This window comes from Balaenoptera physalus, assembly GCF_965194825.1.
Source record: "Balaenoptera physalus genome assembly, chromosome: 11".
Classification (NCBI taxonomy): Eukaryota; Metazoa; Chordata; class Mammalia; order Artiodactyla; family Balaenopteridae; genus Balaenoptera; species Balaenoptera physalus.
The window spans coordinates 41,971,274-41,990,452 of NC_138896.1; the positions used below are offsets into that span (position 1 = coordinate 41,971,274).

At 43.6% G+C, this 19,179-nt stretch overlaps 1 protein-coding gene across 4 annotated transcripts in view; it reads left to right on the plus strand.

Moving 5' to 3' along the window:
- The window catches only part of LRRC1 (leucine rich repeat containing 1), a 134,480-nt gene that overhangs the window by 96,092 nt on the left and 19,209 nt on the right, over nt 1-19,179 (plus strand). For all 4 annotated transcript variants that reach the window (XM_082414340.1, XM_082414342.1, XM_082414341.1 and 1 more), the window contains 6 exons: nt 9,497-9,553; nt 9,849-9,912; nt 10,302-10,376; nt 13,046-13,190; nt 15,666-15,784; nt 17,486-17,569. In XM_082414340.1, coding sequence (XP_082270466.1) covers nt 9,497-9,553; nt 9,849-9,912; nt 10,302-10,376; nt 13,046-13,190; nt 15,666-15,784; nt 17,486-17,569 — 544 coding nt within the window. The remainder of the gene's footprint in view (nt 1-9,496; nt 9,554-9,848; nt 9,913-10,301; nt 10,377-13,045; nt 13,191-15,665; nt 15,785-17,485; nt 17,570-19,179) is intronic.

Below are 19,179 nucleotides of genomic sequence, written 5' to 3' on the forward strand. Positions count from 1 at the left end.
CCCAAGTGCGGGGGGAGTTTCTTTCCTGTTTGGAGTTCGGACGTTTTCTGTCAGCGCTCAGTGGGTGTTCTGTAGGAGCAGTTCCACGTGTAGATGTATTTCTACTGTATCTGTGGGAAGGAAGGTGATCTCCGCGTCTTACTCTTCCGCCATCTTCTCTCCCCCCCTATTTTTAGTTTTTTAAGGAACCTCCATACTGTTCTCCATAGTGGCTGTATCAATTTACATTCCCACCAACAGTGCAAGAGGGTTCCCTTTTCTCCACACCCTCTCCAGCATTTATTGTTTGTAGATTTTTTGATGATGGCCATTCTGACTGGTGTGAGTTGATATCTTATTGTAGCTTTGATTTGCATTTCTCTAATGATTAATGATGTTGAGCATTCTTTCATGTGTTTGTTGGCGATCTGTATATCTTGTTTGGAGAAATGTCTATTTAGGTCTTCTGCCCATTTTTGGATTGGGTTGTTTCTTGTTTTCATATTGAGCTACATGAGCTGCTTGTAAATTTTGGAGATTAATCCTTTGTCAGTTGCTTCATTTGCAAATATTTTCTCCTGTTCTGAGGGTTGTCTTTTGGTCTTGTTTATGGTTTCCTTTGCTGTGCAAAAGCTTTTACGTTTCATTAGGTCCCATTTGTTTATTTTTGTTTTTATTTCCATTTCTGTAGGAGGTGGGTCAAAAAGGATCTTGCTGTGATTTATGTCATAGAATGTTCTGCCTATGTTTTCCTCTAAGAGTTTGATAGTGTCTGGCCTTACATTTAGGTCTTTAATCCATTTTGAGTTTATTTTTGTGTATGGTGTTAGGAAGTGTCCTATTTTCATTCTTTTACCTGTAGCTGTGCAGTTTTCCCAGCACCACTTATTGAAGAGGCTGTCTTTTCTCCACTGTATATTCTTGCCTCCTTTATCAAAGATAAGGTGACCATATGTGCTTGGGTTTATCTCTGGGCTATCTATCCTGTTCCATTGATCTATATTTCTTTTTTTTTGTGCCAGTACCATACTGTCTTGATTATGGCAGCTTTGTAGTATAGTCTGAAGTCAGGGAGCCTGATTCCTCCAGCTCCGTTTTTCTGCCTCAAGATTGCTTTGGCTATTTGGGGTCTTTTGTGTTTCCATACAAATTATGAAATTTTTTGTTCTAGTTCTGTGAAAAATGCCAGTGGTAGTTTGATAGGGATTGCATTGAATCTGTAGATTGCTTTGGGTAGTATAGTCATTTTCACAATGTTGATTCTTCCAATCCAAGAACATGGTATAGCTTTCCATCTATTTGTATTATCTTTAATTTCTTTCATCAGTGTCTTATAATTTTCTGCATACAGGTCTTTTGTCTCCTCAGGTATGTTTATTCCTAGATATTTTATTCTTTTTGTTGCAATGGTAAATAGGAGTGTTTTCTTAATTTCACTTTCAGTTTTTTCATCATTAGTGTATAGGAATGCAAGAGATTTCTGTGCATTAGTTTTGTATCCTGCTACTTTACCAAATTCATTGATTAGCTCTAGTAATTTTCTGGTAGCATCTTTAGGATTCTCTATGTGTAGTATCTTCTCATCTGCAGACAGGGACAGCTTTACTTCTTCTTTTCTGATTTGGATTCCTTTTATTTCTTTTTCTTCTGTGATTGCTGTGGCTAAAACTTCCATAACTATGTTGAATAATAGTGGTGAGAGTGGACACCCTTATGTTGTTCCTGGTCTTAGTGGAAATGGTTTCAGCTTTTCACCATTGAGGATGATGTTGGCTATGGGTTTGTCATATATGGCCTTTATTATGTTGAGGTAAGTTCCCTCTATGCCTACTTTCTGGAGGGTTTTTTATCATAAATTGGTGTTGAATTTTGTTGAAAGCTTTTTCTGCATCTATTGAGATGATCATATGGTTTTTCTCCTTCAATTTGTTAATATGGTGTATCACATTGATTGATTTGCATATATTGAGGAATCCTTGCATTCCTGGGATAAACCCCAGTTAATCATGGTGTATGATCCTTTTAATGTGCTGTTGGATTCTGTTTGCTAGTATTTTGTTGAGGATTTTTGCATCTATGTTCATCAGTGATATTGGCCTGTAGCTTTCTTTTTTTGTGATATCTTTGTCTGGTTTTGGTATCAGAGTGGTGGTGGCCTCACAGAATGCGTTCGGGAGTGCTCCTCCCTCTGCTATATTTTGGAAGAGTTTGAGAAGGATAGGTGTTAGCTCTTCTCTAAATGTTTGATAGAATTTGCCTGTGAAGCCATCTGGTCCTGGACATTTGTTTGTTGGAAGGTTTTTAATCAAAGTTTCAATTTCAGTGCTTGTGATTGGTCTGTTTATATTTTCTATTTCTTCCTGGTTCAGTCCCGGAAGGTTGTACTTTTCTAAGAATTTGTCTGTTTCTTTCAGCTTGTCCATCTTATTGGCATTTAGTTGCTTGTAGTAATCTCTCATGATCCTTTGTATTTCTACAGGGTCCGTTGTTACTTCTCCTTTTTCATTTCTAATTCTATTGATTTGAGTCTTCTCCCTTTTTTTCTTGATGAGTCTGGCTAATGGTTTATCTATTTTGTTTATCTTCTCAAAGAACCAGCTTTTAGTTTTATTGATCTTTGCTATTGTTTCCTTCATTTCTTTTTCATTTATTTCTGATCTGATCTTTATGATTTCTTTCCTTCTGCTAACTTTGGGGTTTTTTTAATCTTCCTTGTGTAATTGCTTTAGGTGTAAGGTTAGGTTGTTTATTTGAGATGTTTCTTGTTTCCTAAGGTAGGATTGTAGTGCTATAAACTTCCCTCTTAGAACTGCTTTTGCTGCATCCCATAGGTTTTGGGTCGTCGTGTTTTCATTGTCATTCGTTTGTAGGTATTTTTTGATTTCCTCTTTGATTTCTTCAGTGATTTCTTGGTTATTAAGTAGTGTATTGTTTAGCCTCCATGTGTTTATATTTTTAACAGATTTTTTCCTGTAATTGATATCTAGTCTCATAGTGTTGTGGTTGGAAAAGATACTTGATACGGTTTCAATTTTCTTAAATTTACCAAGGCTTGATGTGTGACCCAAGATATGATCTATCCTGGAGAATGTTCCATGAGCCCTTGAGAAGAAAGTGTATTCTGTTGTTTTACGATGGAATGTCCTATAAATATCAATTAAGTCCATCTTGTTTAATGTATCATTTAAAGCTTGTGTTTCCTTATTTATTTTCATTTTGGTTGATCTGTCCATTGGTGAAAGTGGGGTTTTAAAGTCCCCTACTATGATTGTGTTACTGTCGATTTCCCCTTTTATGGCTGTTAGTATTTGCCTTATGTATTGAGGCACTCCTATGTTGGGTGCATAAATATTTACAATTCTTATATCTTCTTCTTGGATTGATCCCTTGATCATTATGTAGTGTCCTTCTTTGTCTGTTTTATAGTCTTTGTTTTAAAGTCTATTTTGGCTGATATGAGAATTGCTACTGCAGCTTTCTTTTGATTTCCATTTGCATGGAATATCTTTTTCCATCCCCCCACTTTCAGTCTGCACGTATTTTTCGGTCTGAAGTGGGTCTCTTGTAGACAGCATATATATGGGTCTTGTTTTTGTATCCATTCAGCCAGTCTATGTCTTTTGGTTGGAGCATTTAATCCATTTACATTTAAGGTAATTATTGATATATATGTTCCTATTACCATTTTCTTAATTGTTTTGGGTTTGTTATTGTAGGTCTTTTCCTTCTCTTGTGTTTCCTGCCTAGAGAACTTCCTTTAGGATTTGTTGTAAAGCTCGTTTGGTGGTGCTGAATTCTCTTAGCTCTTGCTTGTCTGTAAAGGTTTTAATGTCTTTGTCAAATCTGAATGAGATCCTGCTGGGTAGAGTAATCTTGGTTGTAGGTTTTTCCCCTTCATCACTTTAAATATGTCCTGCCACTCCCTTCTGGCTTGGAGAGTGTCTGCTGAAAGATCAGCTGTTAACCTTATGGGGATTCCCTTGTATGTTATTTGTTGTTTTCCCTTGCTGCTTTTAATATTTTTTCTTTGTAATTAATTTTTGATAGTTTGATTAATATCTGTCTTGGCGTGATTATCCTTGGATTTATCCTGTATGGGACTCTCTGTGCTTCCTGGACTTGATTAACTATTTCCTTTCCCATATTAGGGAAGTTTTCAACTATAATCTCTTCAAATATTTTCTCAGTCCCTTTCTTTTTCTCCTTCTTCTGGGACCCCTATAATTTGAATGTTGATGAGTTTAATGTTGTACCAGAGGTCTCTAAGACTGTCCTCAATTCTTTTCATTTTTTTTTCTTTATTCTGCTCTGCAGTAGTTATTTCCACTATTTTATCTTCCAGGTCACTTACCTGTTCTTCTGCCTCAGTTATTCTGCTATTGATCCCTTCTACAGAATTTTTAATTTCATTTATTGTGTTGTTCACCACTGTTTGTTTGCTGTTTAGTTCTTCTAGGTCCTTTTTAAACATTTCTTGTATTTTCTCCATTCTATTTCCAAGATTTGGATCCTCTTTACTATCGTTACTCTGAATTCTTTTTCAGGTAGACTACCTATTTCCTCTTCATTTGTTTGGTCTGGTGGGTTTTTGCCTTGCTCCTTCATCTGCTGTGTTTCTCTGTCTTCTCATTTTGCTTAACTTACTGTGTTTGGGGTCTCCTTTCACAGGCTGCAGGTTCATAGTTCCCGTTGTTTTTGGTGTCTGCCCCCAGTGGCTAAGGTTGGTTCAGTAGGTTGTGTAGGCTTCTTGGTGGAGGGGACTTGTGCCTGTGTTCTGGTGTATGAGGCTGGATCTTGTCTTTCTGGTGGGCACGTCCACGTCTGGTGGTGTGTTTTGGGATGTCTGTGGCCTTATTATGATTTTAGGCAGCCTCTCTGCTAATGGGTGGGGTTGTGTTCCTGTCTTCCTAGTTGTTTGGCATAGGGTGTCCAGCACTGGAGCTTCCTGGTCATTGAGTGGAGCTGGGTCTTGGCGTTGCGATGGAGATCTCTGGGAGATTTTCGCTCTTTGATATTACGTGGAGCTGGGATGTCTCTTGTGGGCCAATGTCCTGAACTTGGCTCTCCCACCACAGAGCCACAGCCCTGACGCCTGGCTGGAGCACCAAGAGCCTGTCATCCACACGGTAGTTACAGGTATATTGCCTGTCTCAAAAAAATATTTTCTGGAAGAACATCTTCATTAGAAAGTCTTCTAGTCATGCACTTAAGTCACTTTTTATAATTCCATAAGACATCTTCTTAGTAGAATAGGCAATTATCCATTTTTTACATGCTATGTATTACAATGGGAGTTCCATCTCTATATTCCTTACACTGTCGGAGGCCTGAGCAGTGGAAGCTGTGGGCCTGTCTTCAGGGCCGGCTGAGGGCTCCAGTCTCAGAAGGGAAGTGCTGAAAGGGCACAGATGGCACCTGGCACCTTCAGACCAGTCCCGACCTCAGGTTAGGTAGCGGTAAACTCAGGAGCTGTAGCAAAACCTTCTTGGTGGCAGCCAGCTCTTCCTTCACGACCTCCCCAGCGTCTTCCCATCCTGAAGTCTTGATTGAAGATGCCGTGTTTGGAAAAGCCAGGAGGGGAGATCATTCATCCATTCATTTTGGTCTTAATGTCTCTGGTCTAAACCTGCATTCAAGCAGACCCTGTTTTATGTCAGTTCTTCCTAGGACGGCCTAGGAGAACCACGTTCTGGAGGGGCTGGTAGGATTCTGTGTTTGGTCCAGGACTGTCCAGGGCAAGTTACTGACGAGAACCAAACCCATGGTTTCATTCGAGAATCAGTTAATGACTGAACTGAGAACTACCAGCCCAGGTTACACTCCGAGGTTTGGGCTTACGTGGGAGGTGGGCGTCTGTAGTCAAACCACTGTCTTTGCTTTTTATTCGTTGTTGTCCCTCGAGTCACCAATTATGGATGATGTATCCTTAAAAATTGGCCAGTGCCAGCTGCTCCCCATCTGTAGGCCTGTCCTTGGAGGAGGTTTTGGGCAGAGAGGATGACTCCTGTGGTTGATAGCATCTTATAGCAATCTTTTCAGAGACCCTGACTTGGCGCACACATATTTGTGAGGCCCCTGATTGTGCTTGGGCACAGGGCTATCTCAAGGAACCAAGGTACCAAACTGGCTCTGTTAACTTGAAGGGAATATATGTCATGCCTTATTTGCTGCAATAGATGTGATTGTATTCATTTTAGGGGAATTGAGGCGCTGTGGTGAAGCACTTCAGCCAAGCAAATCCAGGTAGCTGTGAGGGATGGCCCTCGTTCCTCTCAGACTCTTTTTAGATAAACTTTCATCAGTGGGTCCCTAGAGTCTGATTATAATATCCCAGTTTCTTCAGTTTAAATAGTTTAAGATAATGGGGAAGCATCACCCCAGAAAGGATATTATTTTATACACTTTATTTTAAATTAATTTTTGAGTTTTGAAAGGTTACAAAAATAGGATATTTTTTGTTGTCGCTGTAACTAACATCCATGCATCCACATTTCCCTACTATCCCAAAACGATAGAAACTAAGAGGTTTTATAGTCAGAACCTTCTTACGTAACAGGGTGTTATATTTGGGTGTTAGCACGATAGGTGATGTTGTTATTATAAGTTCTGTATATTCACAAGCCTGTTGGCGTTTTTGCAGCATTTTTGCTCAAGAATGATTTGCTTTCAGTAACTGTGGCCTGTGCCTTTCCCCCTTAAGACAAAATTTAGAGATAATTTCAAAATGTGTTATCATATTTTTAAAGTGACATAAATCTACAAAAACCCCAATGTCCTTGGTGTGGTTGAGGAGGTAAGATTTCTGTATTTGCCCTAAATTGACAGGTGTTTTTATTTTATTTTATTTTATTTTTAATATTTATTTATTTATTTATTCGGCTGCACCAGGTCCTAGTTGTGGCACATGGGATCAGCATGCGGGATCTTCGTTGTGGTGTGCGGGATCTTTAGTTGCAGCATGCGAACTCTTAGTTGTGCCATGTGGGATCTAATTTCCTGACCAGGGATCGAACCCGGGCCCCCTGCATTGGGAGCGCGGAGTCTTAGCCACTGGACCACCAGGGAAGTCCCTGACAGGTGTTTTTAAAATGTAAAGTATAGAGAGTTCCAGAGAATGGCATTCCCCAGGGCGAGGGCAGAGTCTTGGCTTTCACCAGATTTGAATTGTGGCTTTGCCGCTGTCTGATGGACCTCACTTTCCTAATGGTGTCATCCCAGTGGTATTGACAATGTGCTGGTTGTTCCTGGTCCGGAGATGACACAGGTAAGGTGCCCCACCCAGCGTCTCCTGCCCCAGGTGGTGTCCCAGGTGGCGGGCGGGTCCCAGCTCTGTTCTGTTTCAGGCAGGAGGCCTCAGACCAGGGCTGCAGACCTTGGTGCAACACTCAGTAGCAGGGCCTGGGTGACACTGCTTCTTTGCAAGTTGCTTTTGATGATGCCCAGGGAGTAAAGATTTTGAAGCAAAGAAGGACTTTTCCCCTCCTTTCATTAGTAGATGTCTTTAGTGGGTCAAAAGAGGCATGAAAGTAATGAACATTAAGTAGATAAAATGACAATTCTATCAGTGGTTTTTAAAATAGAAATGTGAAAACAGCCAAATGATGATCACCTTCCCCATAAAACTGGCTAGCGGTTCCAGGAACATTTAAAATTGAAAACAAAGCCCTTCGTTTTTAAGTTTTTACTTTTACAGTGAGTTGATGTCAGTCTCCCCCTTATCTACAGGTTGCTTTTGGGGGCAGATACTGCACCCTCTCCCTCCCATGTTCTATTTCTTCTACGTAAAGGCTTGGCCCAGAGGCAGTAGAACTGGGTAGCTGCGACTCCCACCTGGGTGCATTTTGGGGAAAGACTAATTGATATTAAATTCACAATTACTTATTAGCAGAGATACTGACTTTTTTTAAGAAAAGTATGTTATAAAGAGTTGTATTTGTTTGCTCTTGCTTTAATTGTGAAAACCGTTACTCAGTTTCTAAATTTCTAAAATTAGTTTTAGTTCTCTAAAATTGGAGCAGGAGATACCTATCTGTGCATTTCCTGGTATAGTTCAAATACACTTTCAAGCCCATGGGCTTTACGTGTGTATTGTATTGTTCCTGAAAATCAAATTTGCATTTTCTGGTATTATGAAACCGGCTTTGTCAGTGCCCGTGATTCTGGCTTTGATGTTGGAAGGAGTACAGAGGATTAAGGCAGACGAGAGAGTTGGGATGATGTCTGACTCCCCGTGTTCTGTGCGCTCACGCGTCAATGCCCTCCACATCTGGTCATTACTCTGGTGACATTAGCAAAAGCTGGAGTTCTCTATTGGTTAGAGCTTAGCACAGTGCCTGCTGGAGAAATAGACCAACCGATGATCTACTGAATCAGTACGTCGTGCCAGTGCTGACATACTTGGACGTGTGTGGTGTCTGCTGATTCAGAATTGCCACTGCCACCCAGATCGTCGGCATCTGGGGAGACCATCTGTCTCCTTGCACCGTGTTCCTAATAGGCATGGATTACAGCCGAGAGGCAGGAGAAGCTGCTGAAAGGAGTGCCATTCGGGGTTTATTAAGAATAAAAGCAACATTACCACAGCCGCTGCTTATTGAATCAGTCTCGCATCGTGGGCACTGCTTGGAGTGTGTTATTACTTGAGTCCTGCATCTCAGTGCTCCCTCGCCCTGTAAACTTGTGGTCTTAAGTAGAGCACATGGACTTTCTGGACCGACAGGCCCACTGCTTTCAGGCGGGCATGGTTTCTCACTGATGTTTGTAAGAAGAGCTCCGTGAGATTAAAGGCTTTCCTGTTTTTATGGCAACAGCACATTTTCGACATTCTAAAGCCTAGAAGCACATATTCGTCTGCTATCTTGGTTCTGGGAGTGGTTGTCTTTCAAGGGCTAGAGAGTTATTTTCACATATCAACTGTACAAAGTATATGCATGAGGGTGCCTTACTGTGATGACACTGCTCTTTTTATTTTAATATTAAAACTTGGGAAGTGGAGATGATGCTGTTTTCAGTGGGAGTGGGGGTGGTCATAGATGTTTTCCCCTGGGAAGTGACGTACAAGGTCTTATTAAGAGTTGCTCCTTGGGCTTCCCTGGTGGCACAGTGGTTGAGAATCTGCCTGCCAATGCAGGGGACACGGGTTCGAGCCCTGGTCTGGGAGGATCCCACATGCCGCGGAGCAACTAGGCCCGTGAGCCACAACTACTGAGCCTGCGCGTCTGGAGCCTGTGCTCCGCAACAAGAGAGGCCGCGATAGTGAGAGGCCCGCGCATCACGATGAAGAGTGGCCCCCACTTGCCGCAACTAGAGAAATCCCTCGCACAGAAACGAAGACCCAACACGCCAAAAAATAAATAAAAAAAAATAAAAAAATTAAAAAAACCCCTCCCCCCAAAAAACTAGTCTATAAAAAAAATAAAATAAAGAGTTGCTCCTTGTGGGGTGTGTACTTTGGGGGGGTGGAGTAGGAAGAATCTCAGGAACTTTCCTTATACTTTTTCCTTCTGTTCATTTCTAGTCTTTATAACCTGGCTTCACTGGAACTGAGAGAGAATCTTCTTACGTATCTCCCTGAGTGAGTCTCTGGGGAAAAGGAGAGGGGGGGTTATGTACTGAATGAACTTCTTGAAGCATTAAAAAAAAAAAAAAAAAAAGTACTACAGTATCTTGTCAAAAAGAAATTCTGTGTCTTTTGGAAAATTTGAGAGATGCCAGCCTTCTCTCAATAGTCCTTCCTGTGCAATAATTATGACCATAAAATCCAGATGAATCTTATTTTGGGGAACTAGTCCAAGTGAGGAATGCCATATTGCTCAGCATTTCTAAGTCCTAAGCGCTCCCTCCCTTTGTTTTTTGTTTTTTTTTAATAGCTCTCTAACCCAGCTACGGAGACTAGAAGAACTTGATTTAGGAAACAATGAAATATATAATTTGGTAAGTCTGTACTGAAGAGAGATTTGAATTTCACCTTGTACCTTAGTCACGATCACAAAATATTTTGGGGGAGATCTGTAGGGATGCTTGTAAGCCAGTGTTTCCACGGATACAGCTTGGCAGCATTAGAGAATGTGCTTCAGTTCACACAGGTTAAGAGTTATGATTCAGGGGTGGAGGGTCATGGCTAGAGATGATGGGCATCAGTGGAAACAGCTGGCATTCTTGGGGAGCGTTGGGGATGCTTTTAGGAAGGGGGGGCTGATATTGGAGAAGTACCAACAAACGACCTCTACAGTACCCCATTACTAACTGTTGAATTAGGGTTCTTTCTGAATGGAAGGCTGGAAATTGGAGCTTTGTTACCATAACATTGCTTTTTGTTTTAGCCAGAATCGATTGGCGCTCTCTTACATCTAAAGGATCTCTGGTTGGATGGAAATCAACTGTCAGAATTACCTCAGGTGAGTGGTAATTTCACACTGTCTCCCCCAAAATGTAAAACCACCACCGCCTTCATGTGCTTCCTGCCTCTACATGAGATTTTCTGTAGGAGGGATCTTGAAAACCAAAACATCGGTTGAAAAAGCAGATTTGGAAAAATATATTGAGCATTCATTGTGCTGCATTGCTGTAGAAAAACTGAAAGCCTCAACCCACCGTTTCTAAAGATAGTAAATATATCCTTTAGTTTGTGAAGTCTGCATTTTATTTCATCCTTGCTTTATGCTTGGCTTGCCTGCTTGAAGCCCAGCAAATTTGGAAGTTACCAGGATGCCGGATTGTGATGGTAGAAGTTTCTGCCACTGTTTGTGATGTGCCTAGTGCTTTGGGATAGGTTGACCCCATTTTGCCCTGTAATAGTTGATGTAAAAGCAATGCAAAAAGCTTTTATTTCATATTTTTTCCAAGTGTTGCTATGGTTTAGCTGGAATGTCACACGCTGTTCATGTTTTTCCTGCTGTTACCACGTGTGAGAACCATGTTCGGAATGAAATGGAGTCTCGTGTGGGCTTCTGAGTACGTCGTGGTCACCTTGTGGGTCCCAGCAAGCAGGACCCGCTTTCTGGCCAGTTGAAAGAGAAACTTGAACTAACAAACAACAACACACGGGCATTTTCCCCTTACTTTGTTTTTCTCCAACTATTACTGAATTTTACTCTTTGGTATCTCTTACAGCCAGGGTTTAAAGTCAGAATATATTTCATGATGGTCTAGGTGTGTGTATTTTACTGTAATTCAGAAGCTGTCTGCTGGGCTGTGTGAACCTGCCGTGATGGGACCGTGCACTTTGGGTGGGGAATGTGTATCGGTGCAGGGAAGCCTAACACTAGAAAAAAGCGCTTAAGTAAAATTCTAATTGTTGTAGTTAATAGTGCTGGAATTACCATTGACATCACCCACGACTAATGCAACTAAGGAACTAATCTGAGTCTATTTCTGAGGTCTTGGCTGCATTTGGGAAAAGGATAGGACAGAACAGTAACTGATATGGGCAAGGGTTTGATTAACACTTAGATTTCTCTAGGAAATTATGAGAAATCTTGATTGAGAGGACTGTAGTTACTTAAGAGTCAAAGGATGAGGGGAAGATGCCAGGAAGTTATTAAGAAAGTAATAAAATATCAGCTATATAGGATGGATAAACAAGATCCTACTGTATAGCACAGGGAACTGTATTCAATACCCTGTGATAAACCAGAATGGAAAAGAATATGAAAAAGAATATATATATATATATATATATATATATGTATAACTGTGTCACTTTGCTGTACAGCAGAAATTAACACAACATTGTAAATCAACTATACTTTAATAAAATTGAAAATATCAGCTATTAGACATGCAGGGGGAGAGTATATGTGTGGACAGATGTACATAAACAATTATGTGCAAAATGCCATGTCCCAAACACAAAGAAATTAACACGCCACTGGTCATGTTATTAATGGTTATTTCAATATCTCATTTGCCCGCTTGTATAACCTTCTATTAAGCCAGGACTAAACACATCAGACAGTCCCAGATAATCAGAATTATTTTCCTGTCTTCACAGATGACAGAAGGAAAAGGAGACAAAGCCATTGTTAAAAGGAATGAATGAAAAAGTAGAAGAACCTCAGGGGCCTGGCATGAAATTAGTAGAAATGTAGTCTGATTTCCTACAGGCAGGAAATGCAGGGGTGGGGCTCACAGGATGTATATTAGGTGGGAGATAAACTTGGAAGAATCAATCAGACCCAGTTCAATGCCGGTTGAGGAGTTTGTGCTTATGCAGCCATCAGGGAGCCACTGGAGTTAGAGGAGGGGTCTGATTCCTTGACTGGAGCGACGTTTCCAGGAGGGAAAGATGGAGGCATGGTTTGTGAACAGACGTGGGCAGAGGATGCCCAGACCAGTCCGGGTGGGAGGGTACTGTGAGTGAGAACGTAACAGACTGGCAATGGCACGGAACAGTGGAGGCGGTTATCAGAGAGAAACTATGCCCTTGGAGAGCGGAAGGGTACGATCTCTCTTGAATGGAATGTGAGACTCATAGAGGCACCTCCCTCACTCCTGGGTTGGCTCTTCCGCTTCAAAGCAGTCTGCCTTTCTTGTCTCGGGTGTCAACGGTGTCCGCGGGTCTGTGTGCTCCGGTTTGGCTGGGGAGCAGACACACCGATGTCGTAACAAGTGCTGTCTGTCATGGGAGACAGAAAGTGGACGGTTTCCTTCCAGGACATCTCAGGCTCACTCTCAAGTGCGAGCTGCCTTCTGAGTGATTGATTCCAAACTTGGAGAACTGGATTCTAGCCTCCTTTTTTTTTTCCCTCCCCTAATTTGTGGGACCTTAAAATGACTCATCTTCTCTTGGTGCCAACCTCCTCATCTTATTAAGGGAGTGATTCCTCACCTGCGTGACGTCGGAGGGCTTGGCGTCCCTCCCAGCTCCATGTGTGTGATTCACACCGCTTTCGGTTTTCATTGGAAAGGGGTCTGGAAACTTACCCCTGCCTTCACACTCACACCGGCGCTAAGGAAACATCCTTAGGACCACTCTGGGATTCGATTTTGAAAAATCGCTGTAACAAATTCCTCCATACCGTCGCAGGTTCAGGCATGACTTTCTTTTCCTGTGTCATTGATGTAGGAAATAGGAAATCTGAAGAACCTGCTCTGCTTAGATGTCTCTGAAAACAGGTTGGAAAGACTTCCCGAAGAAATCAGTGGCCTGACTTCGTTAACGGATTTAGTCATTTCCCAGAACTTGTTAGAAACACTCCCAGATGGCATTGGTGAGTATTGAAAATAACTAACTACCAAGGTGCTGGCTCTTCTCAGGTGCTGGGGATGTGAGTCCTTCAGTCATTTGTTTTTAAAGAAGGAAAGCAAGGAATATTTAATACAATTAAAGTTTCTCCATATGCAAGCGTTTCTGTCGCCCTGGTCTGGTGGCAGTTATACGTGTTGTTACTTTTAAGTGTTGGCCCCTGTCTACTTCCTCCGCATCTTGTTTCCATGATTTCGGTAGGGATTAGCCCAAATCACAGAATGTGTTTCGGGCATATGAACAACCACTAAGACATTTCTAATTGAGCATCGTAAATAGTTTATGCGAAACGACCTTTGACCTTATGGTGCGACCCAGGTAAGGGCTGTTACAGGGAGAGTGGGTGTTGTATGGAGCCTTTTCTGGTCTATCGAGAATCATCTTTTCCTTGAACCATTCTTTGCCATTTCCTTTAAAAAACAGTCTAGACGTTTCCTTTACCGTAAAGGAACACAGTCCAGGGTGAGAAAATAAATGCAAACAGAGAAGGTATAAACAGACATAGGCTGTCAGCTCCACCATAGCCAAGCTGCCTAGAAATTGTAAGAAACTATATTTAACTGTGTGGTTGTCATAGGATAGCTGTCTTTGACCTTCACTTAACTTGGATTCAGAACATCAAAGGGAGTTTGGGAAAGGTTTTCAGTAGTTGGAGAAGCTGTGTGACAGAGGACCCCTTTCTTTCTGGTATTTGGTCCAGACGATAATGGCGACCTGGCGGAAATACGGACTCTGCCTTTTGGTTGAGGCTGGTTGGGAAATTGATGGGGACTTTGACTCCAGGTAGAAACGTTTGCTGAGAATCATATATGGCATCGGAAAGCAGTTGTAGGGACTGGGGATGTTTTGTCGTTGGGAAAAGGGAGAAATGGGAGGCATGAGACGGTTGATGTCAAGCCTTTGAAAGGCTGTCAGGTAGAAGAAGATTTATTCCGTCTTCTAGTTCAAGTGGGTGAAAGGAAAGGGTTGCGAATCTCAATTTGATTCAAGAAAGAGCTTAAAATACATCTGTTATGAATCAGTTTGGGCTGCTTAGTGAAGAAATGAGCCTCCTGTCACTAGAAGTATTCGAGGAAAGGCTGTCGGACCACTTGTCAGTGATGTTGTTGAGGAGACTCTTGGAGTGAGCTCTGTCAGCTGTAGGGTTCCATGCCCCGCAGAGGATATGGGTCTCCTGGCCTGAGGACTGGGGGGGACTCCCTGGGGACAGTGTTAGTTGGTACTGATTATGCTACACAAGGAGCCTAGCAATTGGTGAGTTCCCCTGCCTTGCCCCGTGACCGCACGCAAAGCGAGTTCATCCTTTCAGCATCTCCACGTCTCCAGCTTTATGTCTCTTTTATGATAGAGGCTGTTCTCCGATTTTCCTGGGGACAGTGTCATCATGCCGGCCACTCTCTGTGGATAACAAGGACCTCTGCTCTGTAGGCTCAGCCCCTGACGAAGTAGTAGTTGAAAGTGAGAATCTGGTGATGCAGGATCTCCTCCATCCCGCGGGGGCTGAGGAGGCTGCAGTAAACCCCAGTTCCTTTCCCGTGGCCTGAGGGCATTGCCCGTGAGTCCGTTTTCCCCGCCCAGAGTGAAATAGATCAGCCTTAATGTGGCTTTTCAAAGATTACCATCTTTTTTTCAAAAATTTATTTATTTTTGGCTGCGTTGGGTCTTCGTTGCTGCGCGCGGGCTTTCTCTAGTTGCGGCGAGCGGGAATTTCTCTTCGTTGCGGTGCGCGGGCTTCTCATTGCGGTGGCTTCTCTTGCTGTGGAGCACAGGCTCTAGGCGCGTGGGCTTCAGCAGTTGTGGCGCATGGGCTCAGTGGTTGTGGCTCGTGGACTGTAGAGCGCGGGCTCAGTAGTTGTGGCTCGCGGGCTTAGTTGCTCCGCGGTATGTGAGATCTTCCCGGACCAGGGCTCAAACCCGTGTCCCCTGCGTTGGCAGGCGGATTCTTAACCACTGCGCCACCAGGGAAGCCCAAAGATTACCATCTGACTCTGCATTGATAGCAATACTTCATTGTAGGGATCTTCACTGAGTCATTGTCATTCACAGGTGATAGAATAAACTGCACTGTGCTGTCTTTTGTTTTTAGTGAGGACGATTGTTAGAGTAACATTAAAGTCTCTCCTCTGTACGCGAGACATTTCTTGTTCTTAAAGATCCATCAAGAGCCAGCTGTTTGTTGTTTCCTGAAATCTTTGGGCTTTGACATATTTTTAGGTAGTGACTTTCCAAAGGATCTGCCGCTAATTGCTGACTGTTTTTGACATTCTGAACAAACGATTTTAACTCTCAGCTGTTCGTGGTCGAAGTGAGAATGGTACAGTTTCATAATCTGAAAAGCTGGGTGAGGAAATCAAATGAGCAAGGACAGCCCATAGGAAATACCAGGCGGTGTGATCAGGAAAACAGTGATAACTAATGAGTTTGAATAATGCTTTTACAGGAAAACTAAAGAAACTGTCGATCTTGAAGGTGGATCAGAACAGACTCACCCAGTTGCCCGAGGCGGTTGGGGACTGTGAAAGCCTCACGGAATTGGTTCTTACGGAAAACCGGCTCCTGGTGAGTGTGGTTCCAGGGTCAGAGGGAGACTTACGATGTGGGTTCTGTATCACAAAGGCTCCTTAGGTTCGATTCTACTTATTTGTAATTTGGGTAGACCAGATGGAAATTGCCTTACGTTGTAACTAACAAAGGGACCTGAGAAGCAAGCATGTGACATAAAGGTGATCCGTTTTGACGTGTCCAGGTCCCCCATCAGAGAGTGTGTCCCCCTTGTGATGCTTAGGGTACAGGGACTGAGCTGGACACTAGGGGGCGCAGGGAGGCGGGGGCGGGGGGGGGCGGGGACCGGCCCTGTCGGTGGAAGTGCTGATGCCTCCACTGGGGAGTCCGAGGACGGGCCAGAGGGGGAGGGAATGGTGGTTGGCCCGGGAAGCCTTGGGAGCACTGGGGCTGGGGGGATGCTCTTTCGGAGGAGCCAGAGCACGGCTTTGACCTTGACCTCACCCCATCTGAGAAGCTGGGTGAGGCGGTGCAGGTTCCCCGGGCTTGGACCAGATCTCCGCATCCTCCCGGGGCAGCACCTGCTGGGGTGGGTTCCCAGGGCGTCAGCAAACCTCAGCTGCTTCTCGCCTCCTGCTGCTTCTTCTCCGCCCATCGTCCTTCACCTCCCACTCCAGCTGCTCCCCTTTCTCCTCTTGTCGTTGTCTTGTAGCCGCTGTTTTCTTTAGTTTATTTTCCTGCCATTCTCTTTTCTCTATATTTTGTCACTTTAGGTTTTACTCTACTTTCCTTTTTCCTCTTTTCTTCCCTTTTCTCCTTTCTTTATAAACAGTGTAAGTAATGCTCTTTAGGTGAAAAGATCAGAAGAAGACAGCAAGAGTGGGTGAAGGATGTAGCGCTGGTAGTGCGGGGTGTGCCGGGAGCATCTCCCCTCAGACAGGACAGCGGCCTCCTCGGGCAGGTTGGGTGGGAGGGACTAGGCTCTCCTTCCTTGTTTCCAGGTTTAGAATTACAGATGGTAGGGACTTCCCTGGTGGTCCAGTGGTTAAGACTTCGCCTTCCAATGCAAGGGGTGTGGGTTCCATCCCCGGTCGGGGAGCTGGGATGCCACATGCCTCACGGCCAAAAGACTGAAACATAGAACAGAAGCAGTATTGTAACAAATTCAATAAAGACTTTAAAAATGGTCCACGTCAAAAAAAAAAAAAAAAAAGAATTACAGATGGTAGTCATAACAGTTAGAAAAATAATATTCATTCCTTATTCCATCAGGGTTGAAGACCCCCCTCCCCGTGGGCTCCCACACCAGCCCGGGTGGCCCCCCTCCTTCCCCCAGCCTCATGGGGCCCCGCTCGGGTTCTCACTGCCTGCTGAGCTCTCTGGCCTCCACAGGCATCTAAGCCACCATCTCTTGGGGTTCTCAGAGGTGCAGGCGGGGAAGGGATGAATCTCGAGGTTGCAAATTTCACTTTGTTGACTTGAAGAGCCTTCATTACCTCTTTTAGCAGGTGTTTCTCTGTTCCCAGGCCTGTGCCTTTGACCTCATTTCATTGAAACATACTCTCATTTCTACAAAAATACAAAATATTAGATGCCACATCCCCCAAGTGAGTGTTATAAGCACCTGATATTCAGGAAGAACCGTCACTTCTCTTACTGGATGAGATTAGGTTCTCTCAGTTCTTGAAAAGATCTGTTTTACTCTGAGCCATGTGAAAAGTATGCATTAAGTTAATAACAAAAATGTTACTTTAACAGACTTTACCTAAGAGCATTGGAAAACTTAAGAAGCTGAGCAACTTGAATGCAGACAGAAATAAATTAGTGTCTTTACCAAAAGAGGTACGTGCTTTTAAGAAAATAATACAATAATAATTATAAAGAAATAATAACACATAAGGGGTCAAAGATGTCAACTACTTTAAAAGACTTATGTGATGCTTTTTAAAGGTGTAAACTCTCGTCTGTGGATTCAGGGATGGTTGGAGGAATTGTATCAAAGAATGACCATCAGTAACATTAAGGAGAGTAGGTGGGTCCAGATGGCTGTGAGCAGAGTTGGGAAAGGTGAATTCGTAAGGGGACAGAGAGAATGACATTTTGGGGTTGACCTAGGAGAACAGTGACACCACGGACAGGAAGGGGTGATCTGGCAGTTGGGCAGAGGAAGGGGATGACTTTGGGTTTGACTGGGTTTAATGAGGAGTTAAACCGTCCCATAGCCGTTGGAGTCGTAAAAACGGATCTTGATGGAGCGTCTTCCTGGGCAGAGGCTCGCCTCCGGGAGAGAGGGAGTGAGCCATCCAAGTAGAGGAGGACGCCCGGGAAGGTCGGGCCAGGTTCTTAGGATTTTTTGGTCAGTGCTCCAAGCAGGAGAAAGGAGACAGTCACCATCGTTTGCAGGCATAGCTGTGCAGCTTAGTGGCATTTCAGTTCTGGCAAAGGAGGTGCCAATACTGAGAATGGGGAGGAAACCTGAGACAGATCACACAGGGAGGCAAATGGGCCATTGTTTAAAAGGAAGGCTCGCTTTCTATTTGGAACCAGGAGAACCTGATTGGAAATGGGTCGTACTGAGCTTGATTTTTTATTAACAATAGAGCCTAAAATAAAGTTTAAGATGCCGTTTCTCCACTCTCCCCCCCGCCCCCTCCTCCACCCGTCAAGTGAGCCCCTCCCCCTGGCCAAGGCCTCATATGAAAAGGTGCTGTGTCCTCTGATGTGATGACCACTGGCCAGGTGCGGTTTCCTCCTTATTTCTCTGTTTGACCCTTTCTAACATCTGTTTTGGAATAGTTTCAAAGCTGCCCTCCAACCAGCCAGAGCTCGAGGGGTTCTTACGCTCCCAGGGCTGCTTCTCTGGGTATCCGACTTGGCTTGGTCTCTTCTTTTCCTTCCCCATCTGGGTGTTCTACTCTCGGCAGCCCAGGCTTGTCCCTGGGTGAGGACGGCCAGCCTTCCTGAGTGGAAGCATAAGGATGTTTGTTATAAATGTGACTCCGTTCTGTTTCCAGCAGAAAGACCTAAACCTCCATCTCAGCTAAACTGGGACACGAGAGAATCTGCTCATCCAAATGTTTTGGTTCCAGTCTCAAAGCAATAAACCGAAACACAGAGCTGGTGTTCTGAGCATTTAATTGAACTCTTGTTGGAGAGCACGTGTGGATGGGTGTAGATCGGACACATAAACACATGCAGAGAGAAGTAAAAAGATTCATGACTTCACTTCTCAATGCCCTGCACTACACTAGGTGCTGTTGTGTATGTTCATTGAATCGTCACAACAGCTTTTGAGGCCGTGAGGATTTTCTCACTTTACAGATGAGGAAACTGAGGCTGGTGAGAAGCTTTCCCCACCGGGGCTCACACAGCTGGGAGTCGGGAGAATGGGTTCCAGACGTGTTCCCAGATGGCCAAGCCCATAAAAGCAGATTGAACCTACCTTTTCATCG